General features: G+C 32.9%; 1 protein-coding gene across 4 annotated transcripts in view; it reads left to right on the top strand.

The window, feature by feature from the left end:
* The window catches only part of DMD (dystrophin), a 1,962,662-nt gene that overhangs the window by 678,822 nt on the left and 1,265,130 nt on the right, over nt 1-18,710 (top strand). For all 4 annotated transcript variants that reach the window (XM_045582357.1, XM_045582356.1, XM_045582355.1 and 1 more), the window contains 4 exons: nt 1,733-1,855; nt 4,302-4,439; nt 7,609-7,761; nt 8,616-8,798. In XM_045582357.1, coding sequence (XP_045438313.1) covers nt 1,733-1,855; nt 4,302-4,439; nt 7,609-7,761; nt 8,616-8,798 — 597 coding nt within the window. The remainder of the gene's footprint in view (nt 1-1,732; nt 1,856-4,301; nt 4,440-7,608; nt 7,762-8,615; nt 8,799-18,710) is intronic.

The raw sequence follows: 18,710 nt of genomic DNA, 5'->3' as shown, positions 1-18,710 counted from the left end.
CCACATATAAGAGAGTTCTGAGGCTTTTAAACCATTATATTTGAGTATATGGAGAGAGGATAAGCTGAGAGGAAGCAAATATAGGAGTAAAAAAACAAAACAAAAAAAAAAAACCAAGCAAGTGGATCCATGTTATTTTGATATTTGGGTATTCAATAAAAGTTATTTTAAACATTAATTATTATCACATAGTCACATAAATGTGCATAGCAGTGTGGTTGCTCTTATTATTAACAAATGTGAATAACAATTTAATTATATAAAATACTGCCACATTAGTTTTGTATAGTTATTGTTCTAAAAGTTATTAAACTTTTACTTTCATAACACTTTGAATAAGATATGGTTTTTAAATTTAGAAGTGCATCTATTATACACACATTGAGACATTCTTTAAGAATATTTAAAATGCTATTCTGTACTGGTTTAGGAACCTAATATGATATTTCAAATTACAAACGATTTTAGGATTTAAAAAACTAGTACCGAAAATCACTCAGGTGAAAAAAGAGCCCATAAATCTTTTCTGACATGTGTAGAAGTGCCTAGAAGAAAAGTATTTATTCATATTGCATGTGATGATCATGCCCTGGTAAATAGCATTTGATTATTCACTTTTTTATTAGTAACTAAATACCTTTAGATATTTGTCTTATCCTTGAACAGTTATTGTCCTGTAGGAGATGCCTTCTATTTAATAAAGGAAAACTGACTGGGAGTGTGATGGGGAAGAGGAGGTGGGGACCAAACTTGACAAATGCAGTCATCCTGGCATAGGGCACTGAATTGGATTTACAAGTGTAAAATGTTTAGTTCTCTTAGAAAATAATATTTCTATATGACATTTTTAAGTTTTCGAAAGCTATCAAGTTTAAAATATTTCCAATGTTTTAATGCAAAGAAATTGAGCACAGAGTAAAGATCAACAGAATATTTTAACTGAACTTTTATAATTAAATATTTCCCACTGCTTTGAATATGTTTGATTTTTCAATATATTATCATTCCTAAGTCTACTTCAAATGTTTTTTTTAAACAGTGTATTTTAAAGTTGTTTGAGATTAAGCTCCTTATGAATTTTGAAATTAAAGAAACTGTAATGTTTATAAGGTTGGAAAATATGTAATTCAGATCTTTTAATGTGAAACATTCTGATTTCATTCATTTGAATTTGTTGAGCTACCAAAGAAAGCATTTCTAGGGCAAGCTAATGGCATTGTTTATCTTATGAGAACATGCCTGTCAATTCCTCCATGCTAAAGATGTCATTTGAAATATCTGAGCAGATAGTCATGCACTTTTTCTGAGGATAAGGAGACAATTCTGCATTTTTAACTAAGGTTACTGGTATTTGATGAATGAGGCAATTTCTGATGAGACATATTTGCCCAAATGGTATTTATATCAGAATATTTAAAACAGGATCAAATTCAACTTGAAAATATTAACAATTAGCCCCGTCAAATATATGGAAATTGACTTTTGTTGAAAAAACAGAATGATGAATTGAATTGTCTTGCATGTGTATTCAGCTCTGATAATGTTAAATGTTTGTCTTTATTTGCATCCTCAGGTACTTTACTAGTGTATTTTAAAACTTGCATAAAGTATAATATGGAAACATAATGCATGTCATTATTTTAGCAACAGGAGGTTGAACAAATATATTTTTGGTTTATATTTCTTATAACAAGTAATTTTAATTTAAATTAGCACTATCTTTTTTTTTTAGGCCTCCATTCCTTTGAAGGAATTGGAGCAGTTTAACTCAGATATACAAAAATTGCTTGAACCACTGGAGGCTGAAATTCAGCAGGGGGTGAATCTGAAAGAGGAAGACTTCAATAAAGATATGGTAAATTGGTTCTGATGAAAGTGTGAATGAACTAGGAGTGAAAATAAATAAATATTTGGAAAGAAATTACATAACTCAGGCTACCAACTAAATTATCAGGCCATACCTTGCACATTTTCTGATTCCAATGATTTATAACAAATGAAAAATATTGTTGAGCTATTATTATGAATGACAAAGTACTATAGTATGGCCATATAGGAGCACTAACAGATTCTGATAAATAGCTCAGCAAGTTTGATTTGACCTGTACTCTTTTCAAACTCAAGAGGATAAAATGTAATGAGGATAAAAGAAAGATCAGAAAATAAACTGGAACTCAACTATCACTAATGGCTGAGCTTTTGTGTCAGTCATGTTTTTGATAATACAACATTTATTTAAAAGAAAGGGCAATCACATACAGTATAAACATCGTTTGTTAAAGTTTACCACGATTGGTTTTACCAAAAAGTTGAACAAATATTATAATGTGTATATAAAATACATAAAATGTATGCTGCTTATTTCATGGGGGTAAAAAAATGTAACCATGTGGGCTGTTCCCAAACTGGTAACTTCTTTATTCAACCCTGATTAATTTCAAAGTGACTTTTATATTTCTTTCTGGCTTGAATATTTTTGTGTCACATCCCTTTTCACTGACTTTTTTTTTCCTTCTCCACCCTTTCACATTTTCCTTCTTTCACAGCCATCACCTATATGGCATCCTTAAACTTTACATATATTATTCTAGAGATTTCTGACATGTATTGATCCCAGAGGCTTCTCAGACAATGCTTGAAAATGACATCCAAAGGCAGAATATATATATATATTAAAAAAAATAATAGGTATGCAAAGCAATAAGAATTATTTCCACAAATCTCAGTTCCCACTTGTATCAATTCTGGCTTCTGGGAGCTGCCTGAATCAGTGTTCCCTGTGTAAAGGCTTTGGGGGCCTTGCCAACTCAGCTCCTGGAAAGAAAGACAAGAAGAGGCTTTCCAAGATGCTGAGTTACAACTGTCTCTACTTCATGTCAAAGAAGAAACCCAAGGGCACCGAGTTGAAACAGTTTGCTGCTTACCTACCTCGGGCTGATCACCGCCTTTGGCCAATAGCTCTCACTGGGTTCAGGGAAAGAAATTTTCTTGTTTATTTTTTATCCTCAGCCCTAGGAAATGTTGCAGACTTTTAAAGACATGTTAAAATAAGGAAGGTCTTTTTACATGCTATAAGTATACACAGGGGCAGGCAAGAGTATGTTTATAGTTGTTTGTATGATAAATAGTATAATAATGAATAATACAAGGGTAAGTTGTGTTTTGTGTACTCACAACTGTAAGCATACTTTTGCCCAACCCTGCATATGTCTGTGTTACATTATTTCAATATACTAGTAACTGACAAATTGCACATAAACCCCCATTTATTCAAAAGAAAAATAGTTCCTCAGTTGTGTGTAGAAGTTTAAATATGTACAATAGATTTGAAAATGTGATATCTGACTCCATGAAGAGTTATACACACACATATGTGCATTTTTAAGAATTTTCTTATATTTGTTATTCTTAGCTCATCAGATTACCTTGCAGGATAAACCTCCTTGATAGAAAGTTTTCATACATTGAGTTGAAAGAAATATAATAAACTAGACATGAAATATTACATGGTTACATATGTTAGTATATTAAACCAGAACTTATTCAAATAAATTCAAAGTACATAGAGTAAAAATATTTTTGGAGTCCAAATAAGCAAAATACATATAAAAAACATTTAAAGTGATTTTTTGAATGTGTATTTAAATACTTATTTGATTGTAATTTGTTAAAAATAATATGCACATATGACATTTTTAAGAAATGATTTGCAATACTTGACAGCAATTTAACACACCGTTTTTTTAACTAATGTCCTAATATTTATCATGAATTTTGGACATTTAGGTTATTTAAATCAGAGATTATTAGAAATTAGTGTACATTTAAAACAAAACGTTTTCACTTAACAATGATTGTGAACATTTTAAGATTTGTTGCCATCTCATACTCACACATCCACATCCATATTCTTATATGGACTACTTAGCATTATAAATGACCAGTTTAGTTTACTTCTAACATTTTCAATTTCTAAAAATATACTGAAAATCAAAGCCAAAAGAATGCTTTCACAGCAATTCAGGACTTGTCTGGAATGATGAAGTACCTTATTCTCCCATCTGCCTACATATACCCCTTATCAAATATGTCCTTTTGAACTAGACCAGAGGAAACTTCTTTTAAAAGTAAAAGTATAACATATAAAAGAAAAACTGTGAGCATAGTCTCTTATCATAACATTCCTTGAGAGTTTCAAATTGGATTTTTTGTGTTTAAATAACATGTTTTATTATCTTTGTTAATGATGTACAGCTTTTTTAAAAACCAAAATGAAGACTGTACTTGTTGTTTTTAATCAGAGTGAAGACAATGAGGGTACTGTAAAAGAATTGTTGCAAAGAGGAGACCACTTACAACAAAGAATCACAGATGAGAGAAAGCGAGAGGAAATAAAGATAAAACAGCAGCTGTTACAGACAAAACATAATGCTCTCAAGGTATTAGAGCTAAAATTATAATATACCTTGCCTGTGGTTTCTTTTCATATGTAGGGTAAAATATATTGTGCATAAATAAAGTCTGCTTAAGAATTTTACTCACCAGAAATACATTATTCCCCTGTTCAGTGTGTGTGCTTTATCTAACATTTGTGAGTGGTGTCTTTAATTTTTAAAGATGTGTTGCTTAACAATTTTTAGGCTTTTTTTTTTGGTTAGACAATTTTTGCTGACTAGAAATCCAAAGATATGAAAATACACCATGTGTAGCATTTCTGCATTTTGTTTTCTACTGGTTTATTCTTAGAAATTATGTTTACATTTATCTTGAAAACCCTGCTTAACTGCCAAAATAACCATTTTGGACTCCAAAATAACCATTTATATATTTTTGGGCTTTTTGATTCTTGTATGTTAGTGATTTTATTTAAAATAGGTCCATTTTTTTTGTTAGCCCATAACTTATTTAGTAAGGCCTGGGATTCTACTTGAATTTTTCAATAAATTTCATTTTCCCTTCAAGAGTCACTCTGCAACTAACTAAGCATTTGCAAGAGTCTAATTTTATTTATGAAGGAATCCTCAAAATAATGTTCATGTTCTTGAAGAAAAACTGGTACTCTCTTTCTAACCAGTGATAGTGTATTGCTTCAAGTACCCGCATGATTCATGTGGATTTGTTCAGGAAGGACATAACAAAGTACTGGTTTCTCTATAGTAATATGTGGGAGGTTCTTGAATTGATACTGGACATGTGAAGAGTTTTGTGGAATAACCCCTTTTTATGTGCTTTGCAATCTTCACTATTTGCATGCATGGCTGATTTTATAATGCTGTTAATAGTCCAACTTCTCATTGTCAATTACTCTATTAAATCTATATATCTGTGTAGGTGGATCCTACTAGTAAGTGGATGGGGTCTGCTTTCTATATGTCAATAAGAGTATAAAATCTTTTCCCATATAGCCAGACAACCAAATAAACACTGCTGAGAAAGTAATTACACAATATTGTGTTTTCAAGTAATCCACTAGGAAAGTCTAATTGTCCAGCAGGTGTTCTGAAGGTAACTGCTGAGAAATATAGTAAATACAAAAGGTCTGTTTCTAGAGGGAAAACAAGAGCAAGCCACAGTGTGCTCAGAAAAACAGAAATCTGTGTAACTCACACTCTTCCAACTGTGACCAAGCTTACAGACAGGAGTATCTACACTTGTCATAGGATGAGATGTGTCTTACAGAATAGCAGTGTTTAGTGTTTATCTAGTATAGCTCTAATGAAATCTATAGAATTTCTCTAAATATTTTTACACAGTACACATCTCTTGTGCTTAGTAAACCAAAGGAATTTCATATTGTATGAGCAGAAGCCATTTCTTTTGGAAAACATGTGAGTTGTGTGATGATTAAGGGACTATTCAACTCTCATTCCACGTGGCTGTGTCTTGATACCTTTGAAAAAAGCAGCATTCCATCTGGCTCATCCCAGGCATTTATTACCTCCACAAGAGATTTAGAAACTCAACTAAAAATGTAAACTGCAGCAAATTTTACATCCCCAATTTTAAACAAAATGGAGAGCAAAATGTATATTATTATTTAAAATGTGTGTTAGAAGCAGTGAATGAAATTATATTCCACTTGCCAAACCAATCTACACCACACAGTTCAGTATATATGTCAACCTGCCAATCGTGTCCAATTCTAATCCTTATAAAATAGTTAAAATAAGTTAAAAACCTTCTAATATAATGAATATTTTAGCAGTTCTTTGAGACTCGTTATTTTCTTTTTCTCCAATTAAATCTATACATGAAGCCCTAATTGCTACTGCTCTGACAAAATGAAAGCTGTATTCTGAGCTCATACATTCCCTCATGTTACCATAAAATGGTATTTCAACAAATCTTATTGATCAGAGAAGATATTGGTTGTGCTTGTACAGAGAAAGATAATTAATTGCCCTATTGTTAACCTATTAAATCAGCCACCCTTATTTATCTCATCAGGTTGATTGGCAACCATGTACTATTCCTTTGCTTTTTAAAATAATGCATTATTTTGCATTTGGAGCATGGTTGGATAGAGAAAGAAGTTGGCCATGCAAGCCTTGAAATGAAAAAAAAAGCATTTTGTATACGTGCATAAAAGTACAACCAATGGACACAAAACTCTGGGGAGGGAGGGTATGTATGGGAGGAGGGGCAATGTTAAAATATGTACACAGATAATAATTTAATAAAAATACTTAAAAATAAAAAGAATAAATTTTAAAATCTAAAAAAAAGCATTTTTATAACATTGAAACTGTCATTTTAATGTACACTCATGGGAATACCATTTTCACACTTCTATGTATACTAGAGGCCTGGTGCATGAGGTTCATGCACTCGTGGGGGTAGGAGGTCCCTCAGCCCAACCTCTGCCCTCTCACAATCTTGGAGCCCTTGAGGGTGGTCCCACTGATGGCTTAGGCCCAAACAGGCAGACATCCTCAGTGTTGCCAAGGAGGTGGAAGAGGCTCCAGCCACCACCACTGTGCTCGCCATCAGTGAGCTCAGCTTCTGGCTGAGTGGCACTCCCCCTGTGGGACCCCACTGACCACCAGGGGAAAGCTCCTGCATTTTGCATCTGCCCACACACGGTGGTCATTGCATTATAGTGACTGGTCTTTCAGCTGTTCAGTGTTTTTTCATAAACCATTTTCACAGGGATTTCTAAAACCAAGAATTAAGTTACTTTACCACATAGATTTAAAATGCTTGTGTATGAACCCAGGGTGCAAGCTCTACATTTTAGAAAATGTTAACCTATTTTAAAAGTCAATTACAAACTTAGGTTTGTACAATTGTCTAGTTTGATCAATTGTATTCATATTAAACTATTTCAAATAGATTACATGATCATTTAGTTCACTTAACAGAATTTCTAATCAAGTTTAAACATGCCAAGAGGAAATACTTTAAGTTGGTCATTCAGATTTCTTAGCTTCATGGTTTTGCCACTTAAGTACATAATTTGATCATCTATTCGTATGTTCAGCATTTTAATGGAAATTTAATCAAAGTTATACAAGGAGGTGAGGGACTCAAATTATTTTTGAATAACTACAGCCAGATGTGTACTATACATATATATTGATATTTTAATAATATCTGCACCATGAACAGGATTTGAGGTCTCAAAGAAGAAAAAAGGCTCTAGAAATTTCTCACCAGTGGTATCAGTACAAGAGGCAGGCTGATGATCTCCTGAAATGCTTGGATGATATTGAAAAAAAATTAGCCAGTCTACCTGAACCAAGAGATGAAAGGAAAATAAAGGTAATGTTGTTTTAGAATGTCAATCCTAGATTTTATTGCTACCATTTTATTTATTTAACTTAAACTGTGTGGATCATATTTCAAATGTTGATATGGTTATTTATTAGTGTTCACTCTGACTTTATGTATTTCCTTGTATTGTATTTTTTTAGTATATGTATTGTATTAAGTGTTTTCAACTGACTTAATGTTGAATGAATAAACTTTTCTTTTTAGACAATGTACAATTTAATTAAGAAATGTCATGTGTTTTCTGGTAAAATTGTAATTGACTTTGTGTATCTTTGTTCCAGATGAACAAATGACTTATTGGTATATGGACGGCTTCTTTCCCATGTTAGCACATTCATTTCATCAGAGCATCTTCACACATCACTGTCAAATCTCTGTAGATGTATTTGCATATTGTCTGAAGATGTTTTTTATGTTCTTTCTTTACTTTTTAGTTTGCTTCATTCTCTGTTGAATTCCTCAAAATTTTATTAAAAGGAAATAAAAATTTATTGATTCACCCTCTAAATTATATTCTATATGGATGGTCCCTAATAATAAAAAAAAAAAAACACTCCAGTTTGGGTTAACCCCCCAAACAGCAGAGGAATTGAGAAGAAGAAAAATATTAGATCAATTTAAATATTTTATTAATTAGGGTATCTAGCTAGAACTGAGCATTCAAAGGATAACTGAAATAATATTTGGGTTCTTGGGTGAAGATGAAGTAATGGCTTCCATATTTGTAAATTCTGAAAAATTGCAACAGCCTATGAAATCTCTGAGGGAAGTATGTGCTGCTTATAGGTTGGTTGATATGGTTAGCTAACTGCCCTGGGCCCTGTATTGGTTTTACTCAATAGGAAATTGATCGTGAATTGCAGAAGAAGAAAGAGGAGCTGAATGCAGTGCGTAGGCAAGCTGAGGGCTTGTCTAAGGATGGGGCCGCAATGGCAGTGGAGCCAACTCAGATCCAGCTCAGCAATCGCTGGAGAGAAATTGAGAGCAAATTTGCTCAGTTTCGAAGACTCAACTTTGCACAAATTGTGAGTTGTTACTGGCAAACCCACGTATGTGTTTGCAGCTGCTACTCTAATAACAGTGGCCTACTAACAAAACTGGAAAACAATAAATAAATAAAAATCTGGGTGCAATTTCAAACTTCTAATATGCATTCTGAAAGTGAATAGTTTTCACTCACTTTGGCTTCTGTAACACTAGTGGCTAATTTTTCAGATTAAAAATATGATAAATTAACATCATAGGAAGCAGCCCCTTACTAAAATTGAAAAAATACATATTTTTTCTGCATCATTTTTCATAACATAGGCAGTGTAATTTGTCAATTTATCATACATTTACTTTATTTCAGTGTCTAATCAAAAATTGCTTTCCTGAGATCATCTCATGCTACTTTTGCTTTCTTAATGTATACATGAAAAATAATAAATATTTTGTGAATCATCTTATATCACCTTGCATAAGTATCATTGACTTAAAAAATAATAGCTTAGTCCTCATCTACTTAATGTGTTCAACAGTTTATTAGAAGAAATTGATGCCTAGTTAAGATGGTTGAAAATTGATAGCAGATTGAAAAACTGTTAAATATTGTGACTACTAAAATATCTCAAATCAAAGAAAAAGGAATAACTGCTACTCTTTCAAAAAAGTGGCTGGAAAATTTGTGATTCTGTCTTTTAAAAGGTGATTGCTAAATGGAAACTGGGTCTTCTTAGCACTTCATTTGTAGTAGGCATATAAACCTTAGGGATTTTTTTTAACACATACATGTTTTCATTCTGTTCTGAGAAGTTGTAAAGTGAAGAGGAATGGTTACCACTCTGTAATTAGGCTAAGAGAATACTCCTCCCAAAACCAGGATATCAGAGCCTGGAAAATGAGGCTTTATAATTGTATTAGATTGAATAATATGAAATCAACAGATAGTCAACCATTTTTTACCTATATAATGGTAATTCCATTTATTTTAATCAATAGGTAAGACTTTTGGGGGGAGGGGCTTCTTATGTGATATTATTGATTCCATTTAATATGGTGTATATTTGAAAATATGTCAGGGCAATTAATATAACTATTACGAGCATATAATTCTGTTACTACTTCTTAGTAATCAAAGGAATATATACTTCGTATTATTGTGACTTCTTTTACATGTTAGAAAAATCTGTGAATACACTGCTTTCTCTGAAATCCAATACTCTAAGATTTAGTAGCAGCTGAATATTTTGAGACATTGGACGTAATACAATACATTTAAACTACATTACATTTATATATATGTATATAATTAATTTCAGAGAGGAAGGCAGAAGGAGACAGAAACATCAATGCTGAGAGAGCATCACTGATTGTCTGCCTTCTGTACGCCCTCCTTGGGGACCGAGCCCACAATCCAGGCATGTGCCCTGCCTGGGAATTGAACCCTGACCTCCTGGTTCATAGGCCAACACTCAAGCACTGAGCCATATCAGTCAGGCTAAACTACATTACATTTGACCTCTAATTCCACCTGATTGCACTTTTCAGATCAGATGTTATGACCGAATAAGTTAAGCTTACAGTAGAAAGCCTGTGTTTGTGAAAGCAAAAAGAATTGAAAGATTAGACAACTATAAAGAAAATTCAAGTACAAAATGTTTGCTTTGACTTAATAGATCATTCAAGGAGAAGTCCTTTGCTTTTAATTATCTGACTACTAATTTCTCCATTCTAATTATCCTCAAATATTAAAACACACTATATGCAGGATTACATTTTTTACAACCTGGTAAAGGTATGTCATTAACGCTTTATAATTAAATATACACAGTATAAAAAAAAACCTCCATCAAACACACTTAAAATATCATTATGTAATTAATTACACATAATAGGCTCCCGACAATATTTATAAAACATAACAATAAAATGTTTGGTGAAATAAAGTAAGGCTATCTAAATCGCTATAAAAACTCAAAAATAACTTATAGTAAAATAATAAGATATATTTTCCCACAAACCATTTCTTCTTGATTTTATATCTGAAAGATTCAAAATTCAGAAGGTGCTGAATTCGGGAAAATATTTTTAGGTAAATCTTGATTTTCCATGATAATACAAGTAATAACAATATGTATGAAGAATAACCAATTTTATGTTACAATTATATTTGACTTTATATTTTAATTAGTCCTAAAATATGATAGGTGGTTGATATATCCAAGATGTATCTTTATATTCCATTATATTTCACCAATAGTAACATATATTAAGAAACTAATGTGACATGTCCACTGGTTAAAGGCATTATTATAATAACCAATTATTCTATGATGAGGCCATTCGTAATATCCACAAGCAAATAGCTTAACCAAAAGTTATATTTGCAATAATCCTACAGCAGCCCTGATGTAGCACAGGTGGTCAGAGTTTCGAAATTCCTTACCTCACTCTTCATTCCACTTCTCTGTTTGTTTTTTGTTTTTTTCAAATATTTTTATTGATTTCAGAAAGAAAGGGAGAGGGAGATAAAAACATCAATGATGGCAGAGGATCATTGTTAATCTGCCCTCTGCATGCCCCACAGTGAAGATCATGCCCACAAGCAGGGCATGTGCCTCAAGCAGGAATCCAACTGTGACCTCCTGTTCCATAGGTCAATACTCAACCATTGAGCAACACCAGTCAGGCTTCTCTTTTCTGTTTTTCTCATCTTTCTCTTAAATGTCCCTTTCTGTTCTCTTTTAGCTATAAACTTTAGTCTTTATTGGACTTAATGAATTTCAGTTAGTCTTTCATATGTTAGCAGTGGCAATTGAAGATTGTAGGCAGGACTGTAAAATGCTTAATATTTGATAGCTGGAGTTTAAGATGAGGAATTAATTTTTCTATTTCAGAAGTAAAGACCCATAAATATAGGCTGGGTAGTGTAAATATTAGTGCACTTCAGGGACTATGTCCATGTCACAGCTATATAAGCAAAAATAACAAGAACTATTCATGGACACAGACAACAGTATGGTGATTACCAGAGGGAAAGGGTTAAGGGGAGTTAGAATAGGGGAAAAGGGGGATAAATGGTGATGAAAAGCTTGACTTTGGGTGATAAACACCCAATACAATATATACTGAGTGACCAGAATATTATGATCTCTGAAGGCATAATAATCTGACCACTCAGCATACACACACACACACACACACACACACACACACACACACACACACAGTATATTATAGAATTATATACCTGAAAGCTATTTATTTTTATTAACCAAAATTACCCCACTAAATATTTAAGAGACCAAAAAATATAAAAATCTTAGTAAAAGAAGGAATTGTCCCTTTACTAACTATAACTCCATTTGCCCTGGATATCCTATATTTTAAATTCCAAGTAAATAATGCTGATATTAAATATTTTATATCCAACAACTCTTATTCAGCTTCTTATTTTGGATGTCTAAAAATATATCTCAAAGATAAGGTAGCCAAGTCATGAATAATTTATTTTTCCCCACATAAATTGGCTCCTATGGAGCTCTTTGAGTGTAAATTGCCTTTTCACTTAGTAAAAAACCTAGACATCATCCATGATTCCATTTTTCTCTTATATTGTTAATGTAATTCACTTCAAATCCTGAGAAGTAGAAACATCAATGATAAGAGAGAACCACTGATCAGCTGCCCCCTGCACACCCCACACTGGAGATCTCGCTGGCAACCCGAGCATGTGCCCTGACGAGGAATTGAACTATGGCATCCTGGTTCATAGGTTGACGCTCAACCACTGGGCCACAAAATAGATTTGTTCCAATTAACGCTGCTCATTGTGAAACTTGACTACAGGATGATCATCTCCCATCCTTTTTACTTCAGCAGCCTCTAAGTCTTGCTTTCAGTCTTTTTCCACTTATTCTATATTCTCCCTGGTGAAGCCAGAGAGCTCCAAGATCATAAGTGAAATTCTGTCAACTCCCTGCTGATCATTACCCTTCACCAAAATCCTTTGAGCATCTATATAATGTGAGCCCTGGCTGCCACTCCTATTACTCCAAATTTATCTTCATTTTTGCCAGCCTCCTGTCATAGAGGTATAAAATGTTCTCCTGTACTTAAACACACCAAATAATTTCCATCTTAGGACCATTCCACATATTGTTTCTTCATGAAAAATGTTTTGCCTATATTTTTGCATAGGTGTTATAACTTAACCACTCTGCCATTTAGGAACAGTGAACCTTTAATAGAATGTTGATATATAATGTAGACAACTAATACTTAAGAGGGATTTTTTTCTCCTTTAGAAGTAATTTTATACTCCTTATAATTATACATGCCATTTGGGAATTTAATACAATTGTCCACAACAGCAAGTTTTATTGCAGCTAATTTTGAAAGTGTGTATACTGAGAAAAGACAAAATGTTCTGGAAGCCTAACATTGAGGTGCTGAAGGGTGAATATGAGGAAAGTTACAGTAATGAATTGCAAAGGTTAGCTTTTACTATATTAGAGTAAATTAGAATAAAGTATTTTAACAGCATATATTTTCTAAATATAAAAGTTCTTGATAAGTTTAAATAATACTACTTTCTTAGTTGATTCACTTTATTTTTCAATTTATTTATTTTTAGAGGAAGGAAAAGGAGAGGGGAGAGAGAAACATCCATTTGTTGTTCCACTTATTTATTCATTTACCGGTTGCTTCTTGTATGTGCCCTGACTGGGAATTGAACTTGCAACCTCGGCATATAGGGACTGCACTGTAACCAACTGAGCTACCTGGCCAGGCTCATAGATTCACTTTAAATTCCAGAAGAAATGTATTGCATAAATTAGTCTTTCAGTGAATAGTTTCGTAAAATGGAAACACTTTTATATTGTAAACCTTTTCCATTAACTTTTAAATATTATTTGAGTATGAATAGGACTTTATATTTACAAAGAGCTGTCACATGTGTCTAGGTTTATCCCACGAATAACCCCAAGAAATAAGTAGTATTTTGTTACTATTTTATAATATAAAAAGTAAATGAAGTTATTGAGATATATACAAGGTCACATGTAAGGTATTGCAGACCCCAAGCTTAACCTCAGTGCTTCTCAAAAGGCTGTGGGGATTATTCAAAAAATATTGAGTGTCCAAATAAGTTTGAGAAAAGCTGGGTTAAAAAAAGTCTCCTTACTCTAGAAAATTTCAGGGCTTTTGATATGCAAATGTAATTATGAATTTCTACAAGGGGAATAGATTCTGCAAACTTTCACATCTGGAAAGTTGCAGTACAAAGGGGGAAATTTCATTTCAGTTTCATGATAGGATTCCTGTTTGAGTGGCTGTGAAGAACAAGCGTTCTTCAGGGGGAAAAAAAAGGGGGGAAAACATCTCTGTACCATTATGCTTTTGTTAGTTTGGATTTTTTAAAACATGAAGCAGAGAGTACAAGAAAATTAATCACAGAGCTGCCAAAATGTATGGACCTCGTTTTGATAGCCTGTCGCTCATTTTTTGGTGTGTATTTTTTCCTATCACATAATGGTAAGCAATTAGTTTTGAGAGTTAAATAAAGTGGAAACTTTTTTTTTTCATAATTGCCACACAGATATTTTTTTCTTTACCTTGGAATAACAATAGAGACTGTCAGTTGCCAATGCAAGAAGATCCTTGGAGAATTTGGGAACATACGTAATTTTCTTCTTTAGAGACAGAATAATGTTCTTTAGTAAACAGAATTGTGAATATAAAAGACTAATAACGGTTGCTAAAGAAAATGAACCGAATAAATATCTGCTTATAAAATTTTTCTTTTCTCAGCTTCAATTTTATAATTAACCTATCACAAGAACTAAGAAAGAAATTAGACAACTAAGGGTTTTATGTTGTTCTATATTGTTTGTGATAATAATATTTATCACCATTTCAATAGCATTTTTTCTAATCTGTAGTTGTGTAATAGAATCAGTTTAATGTTTGTTTAGTAAATAGAAAATGTTCAGCTAGAATCAATTTCCAAGAATATGATAGACTGACTGATTCCCTCATCCCTCATTTCAATGTATGGGAATTCTGCATAAAATATAAATTTTATACATATAGCTGAGCTCAAAATATATTATGGAATGTCTCTTCCCCCAGTTGCCATAAATGAGCACATCATCTCCTATGATTTTGGATATGCATTCAAATCCTTACAGGAGAAAGCTTTAAAGACCATTTAGTAGAAAATATGTGTCCTTATATAACATGTCACTACACATTAATATATCCCTCTGACTGGCTTATTTCACTTACCATAGCCAGCACTTGTCCTTTAGTGATTGGTTGGTGATAGCCATTCCGACAGGTGTGAGCTGATATCTGATTGTTGTTTTTATTTACATCTCTCTGATGATTAGTGACATGTAGTGACATGTTATATAAGGACACATATTTGTAGCTGTACATTATTTTAGGTAGTATGGACATTTTAATGATGTTGATTCTACTAATCCATGATTTATAAAAATTATTAAAATATTTTTATTGATTTCAGAGAGAAGGAGATGGAGAGAAAGAAAGAAACATTAATGACAAGAGAGAATTATTGAACTGCTGCCTCTTGCATGCCCCACACAGGGGACGGATCCACAATCCAGGCATGTGCCCTAACTGGTAATCAAACTGTGGCCTCCTAGGTCATATGTCAATGCTCAAACATTGAGCCAGCACAGCCAGGCTAGAAGCTTTGATTTTGATGCATTCTCATTTGTTTATTTTCTCCTTAGTTTCCTTTGCCCTATAAGATTTATTGGTAAACATATTGCTACAAGAAGTGTCTAAGATTTTGCTCCCTATGGCTTCTATTAAGACTTTTATGGTTTCCCACCTAATGTTTAAGTCCTTTATTAATTTTGAGTTTATTTTTGTGTATGGTGTAAGTTGGTGGTATAGTTTCATTTGTTTGCATGTACCTGTCCAATTTACCCAACACCGTTTATTGAAGAGATTGTATTGATTCCATTGTATGCTCTTGCCTCATGTGCCAAATATCAACTGAGCATAATGGCTTGGGTCGATTTCTGGGTTCTCTCTTCTGCTCCATTGACCTGTATATGCCTGTTATTTTGCCAGTTCCAGGCTGTTTTGAGTACAGTAATTTTATAGTATAACTTGATATCTGGTATTGTGATCCCTTCAACTTTATTCTTCTTTCTCAAGATTGCTACAATTATTTAGGGTTGTTGTTTTTTTGTTTGTTTTGTTGTTGTTTTTTCATATAAGTTTTAAGTGTTCTAGATCTTTAAAATATGCTGCTGGTAATTTAATATGGATTACACTGAAGCTGTACATTATTTTAGGTAGTATGGACATTTTAATGATGTTGATTCTACTAATCCATGAACTCAGTATAATCTTCAACTTGTTTATATCTTCATCTACCTCTTTTTTTTCCCAACGTCCTTTAGTTTTTGGAATACAGGTCTTTTACCTCCTTTATTAACTTTATTCCCAAGTATCTTAATTTTTTGTTGCAATGATAAATAGGATTGCTTTTTTTAATTTCTATTTCTGTGAGTACATTATTGGTGTATACAATGCCATCAATTTCTGAGTGTTGGTTTTGCTTCCTATAATTTCTCTGAATTCATTTACTAAATCAAGTAGTTTTTTGATGGAGTCTTTAGAGTTTTCTATGTACAACGTCATGCCATCTGTTAATAGAGTTTTACATCTTCATTTCCCATTTGAATGCCTTCTATCTTTTCTTCTTGTATGATTATTATGGCTAGGACTTCCAGTCCTATGTTGAGTAAGAGTTGTGAAAGTGGACATTCCAGTCTTGTTCCTGTTCTTAAGGGAAATGAGTTTAGTTTTTGCCCACTGGGCATGATGTTGGCTGTGGGTTTGTTATATCTGGCCTTTATTATGATAATGTATGATTCCTCTAGTCCCATTTTATTGAGAGATTTTACAAAAAAAAGGTGTTGGACTTTGTTGAATGCTTTTTCTGCATCAGTTGATATGATTATGTGATTTTTGCCTTGCAGTGTTGTATCATATTTATTGATTTTTAAATTTGGTACCAGCCTTACATCCCCAGAATAAAACCCACTTGGTATTTGTGTATTATCTTTTTAATGCATTTCTGGACTTGATTTACTTACATTTTTTGAGGATTTTAACATCTGTGTTAGTCAGGGATATTGGCCTGAAATTATCTTTCTTTTTAGTGTATTTATCTTCTCTGTGCCTGCCTGACTGCATGGCTCACCCCCAAGCACATTGTGTGTGCTGACAGAAAGAACAAAATACAACCCTACAAAACCTGAAACAAAAGATAAAAACACCAATAACATACACAAGATCCCTACAGCACCAACAAAAGCAACCACCAGAGAAGAGAGAATTAGGAAAGAGAAAGGAGAGCAAGAATTATAGAAAAAAAGAAAGAAAAAATATGAGAAAACAAAACAAAATAAACAATCAAAGCACAGACAGCAACAACAAAGAGGGGAAGGAATGTGTAGATGCTGAGCTGAAATAAAATAAGAATACAGGGTTAGATGACTAAAGGAAGGAAAACAGTTTAAAATGAATAAGAAGAGAAAAATGTAAAGAAAAATAGAGGAGAAAGCATATAGACTTAAAATATGAAAAAGAAAAAAAAAGTTGAGAAAGCAAATGTAAGGAGAGTAATAAAGGAAGAATAAAAAAAAAGTAGTTAAAAAAAGAAAAAAAAAACATTAGTTGGAAAAGGGAAGAGGAAAATCAGATATATGAAACAATAGAAACAGTCTCCAGGTGTTTTTTTTTTTTTTTTTTTTTTTTTTTTTTTTTTTTTTTTTTTTTTTTGTCATACCTTGGTATAAGTCTCCTTTTCAGCTGGACCTGTTGGTAATTCCAGGTCAATGTTCTCCAGTTTATTTCCAGTTTGGCCAAGTCAAGGAGAGAGGCTGGGAGTAGAGCCTTCTTCATGGTCTTTAGAAGAAACCAACTCTGCTGAACCTTGAAACCTTGATCTTGGGCTTCTCACCTCCAGAACTTACTCAAATTAACTTCCTTAATTTGAGAGTGGTTGCATAAGTCCCTTCCCCTCACACCATTGGTTTTACAGACCAGGGATGGCCTCAGCATCTTCACTTTGACCACCAGGTGCTGCTATGCTTCCTCCACTCCACTTAGACCCACCTGCCCAGGGAAGATGCCATTTTATTCTTGGAGAAAAATAATCTTCTTTTTGAAAATTGAAATTGAATGGTGGTGGGGGGGCAAGTTTGTCTGCATTTTTTCATTAACTACAAGGCTGGACACTCTAGAATTGAGAAATTAACATAAAATTGGTCTCAGGTTCATGAAATACTTGGAGTGCTTCCTCAAAATAATAAGATAAATCAATCTTTTGGGAGCATCCCAGAGACACACAAACACTGAAGATTAGTTCACAACAAAATATTATAACCCACATGGAAAATAATACATTGTGACTTAGAATCATCTCATAATGATCAAGAGAATTAGTACCTCATGAACTGAAAATTATAGAAAACTATTGGATACTCTAAATATGTTGAAAATAATTATAGAGATAAATGTATAAAATAAACATTAATTTATAAAGCATTATGAAAAATGCACAGGTATTTATGATGGAAACAAATAAAATTGGTCAAAACTAAAGGCTAGTCATTAAAATAAAAATTAAGCATATGGCCCTAACCAGTTTGGCTCAGTGGATAGGGCCTTTCACTCAGTGCAGAGTGAAAGGCCCCAGGTTTCATTGAAGATTTTTTGAATTGGTAGTCTTGCATGTACCTAAAAGAAATAAATACAAATGTATTTTACTTTAATGTCCCTTAAATATACAATTTAAATATATCCCACAAATAAAGTTCTATGATTTGTGTTTAGCATTGAAATGGCAATTCATGAGAAGCAGCTAGCAGCAGAATCCAAGTCTCAAAGACAGAAAATAATGA

Source organism: Pipistrellus kuhlii, unplaced genomic scaffold, assembly GCF_014108245.1.
Source record: "Pipistrellus kuhlii isolate mPipKuh1 unplaced genomic scaffold, mPipKuh1.p scaffold_m20_p_16, whole genome shotgun sequence".
NCBI lineage: Eukaryota > Metazoa > Chordata > Mammalia > Chiroptera > Vespertilionidae > Pipistrellus > Pipistrellus kuhlii.
The sequence above is the reverse complement of the archived record's forward strand: the minus strand, read 5'-3'. Positions and strand labels throughout refer to the sequence as shown.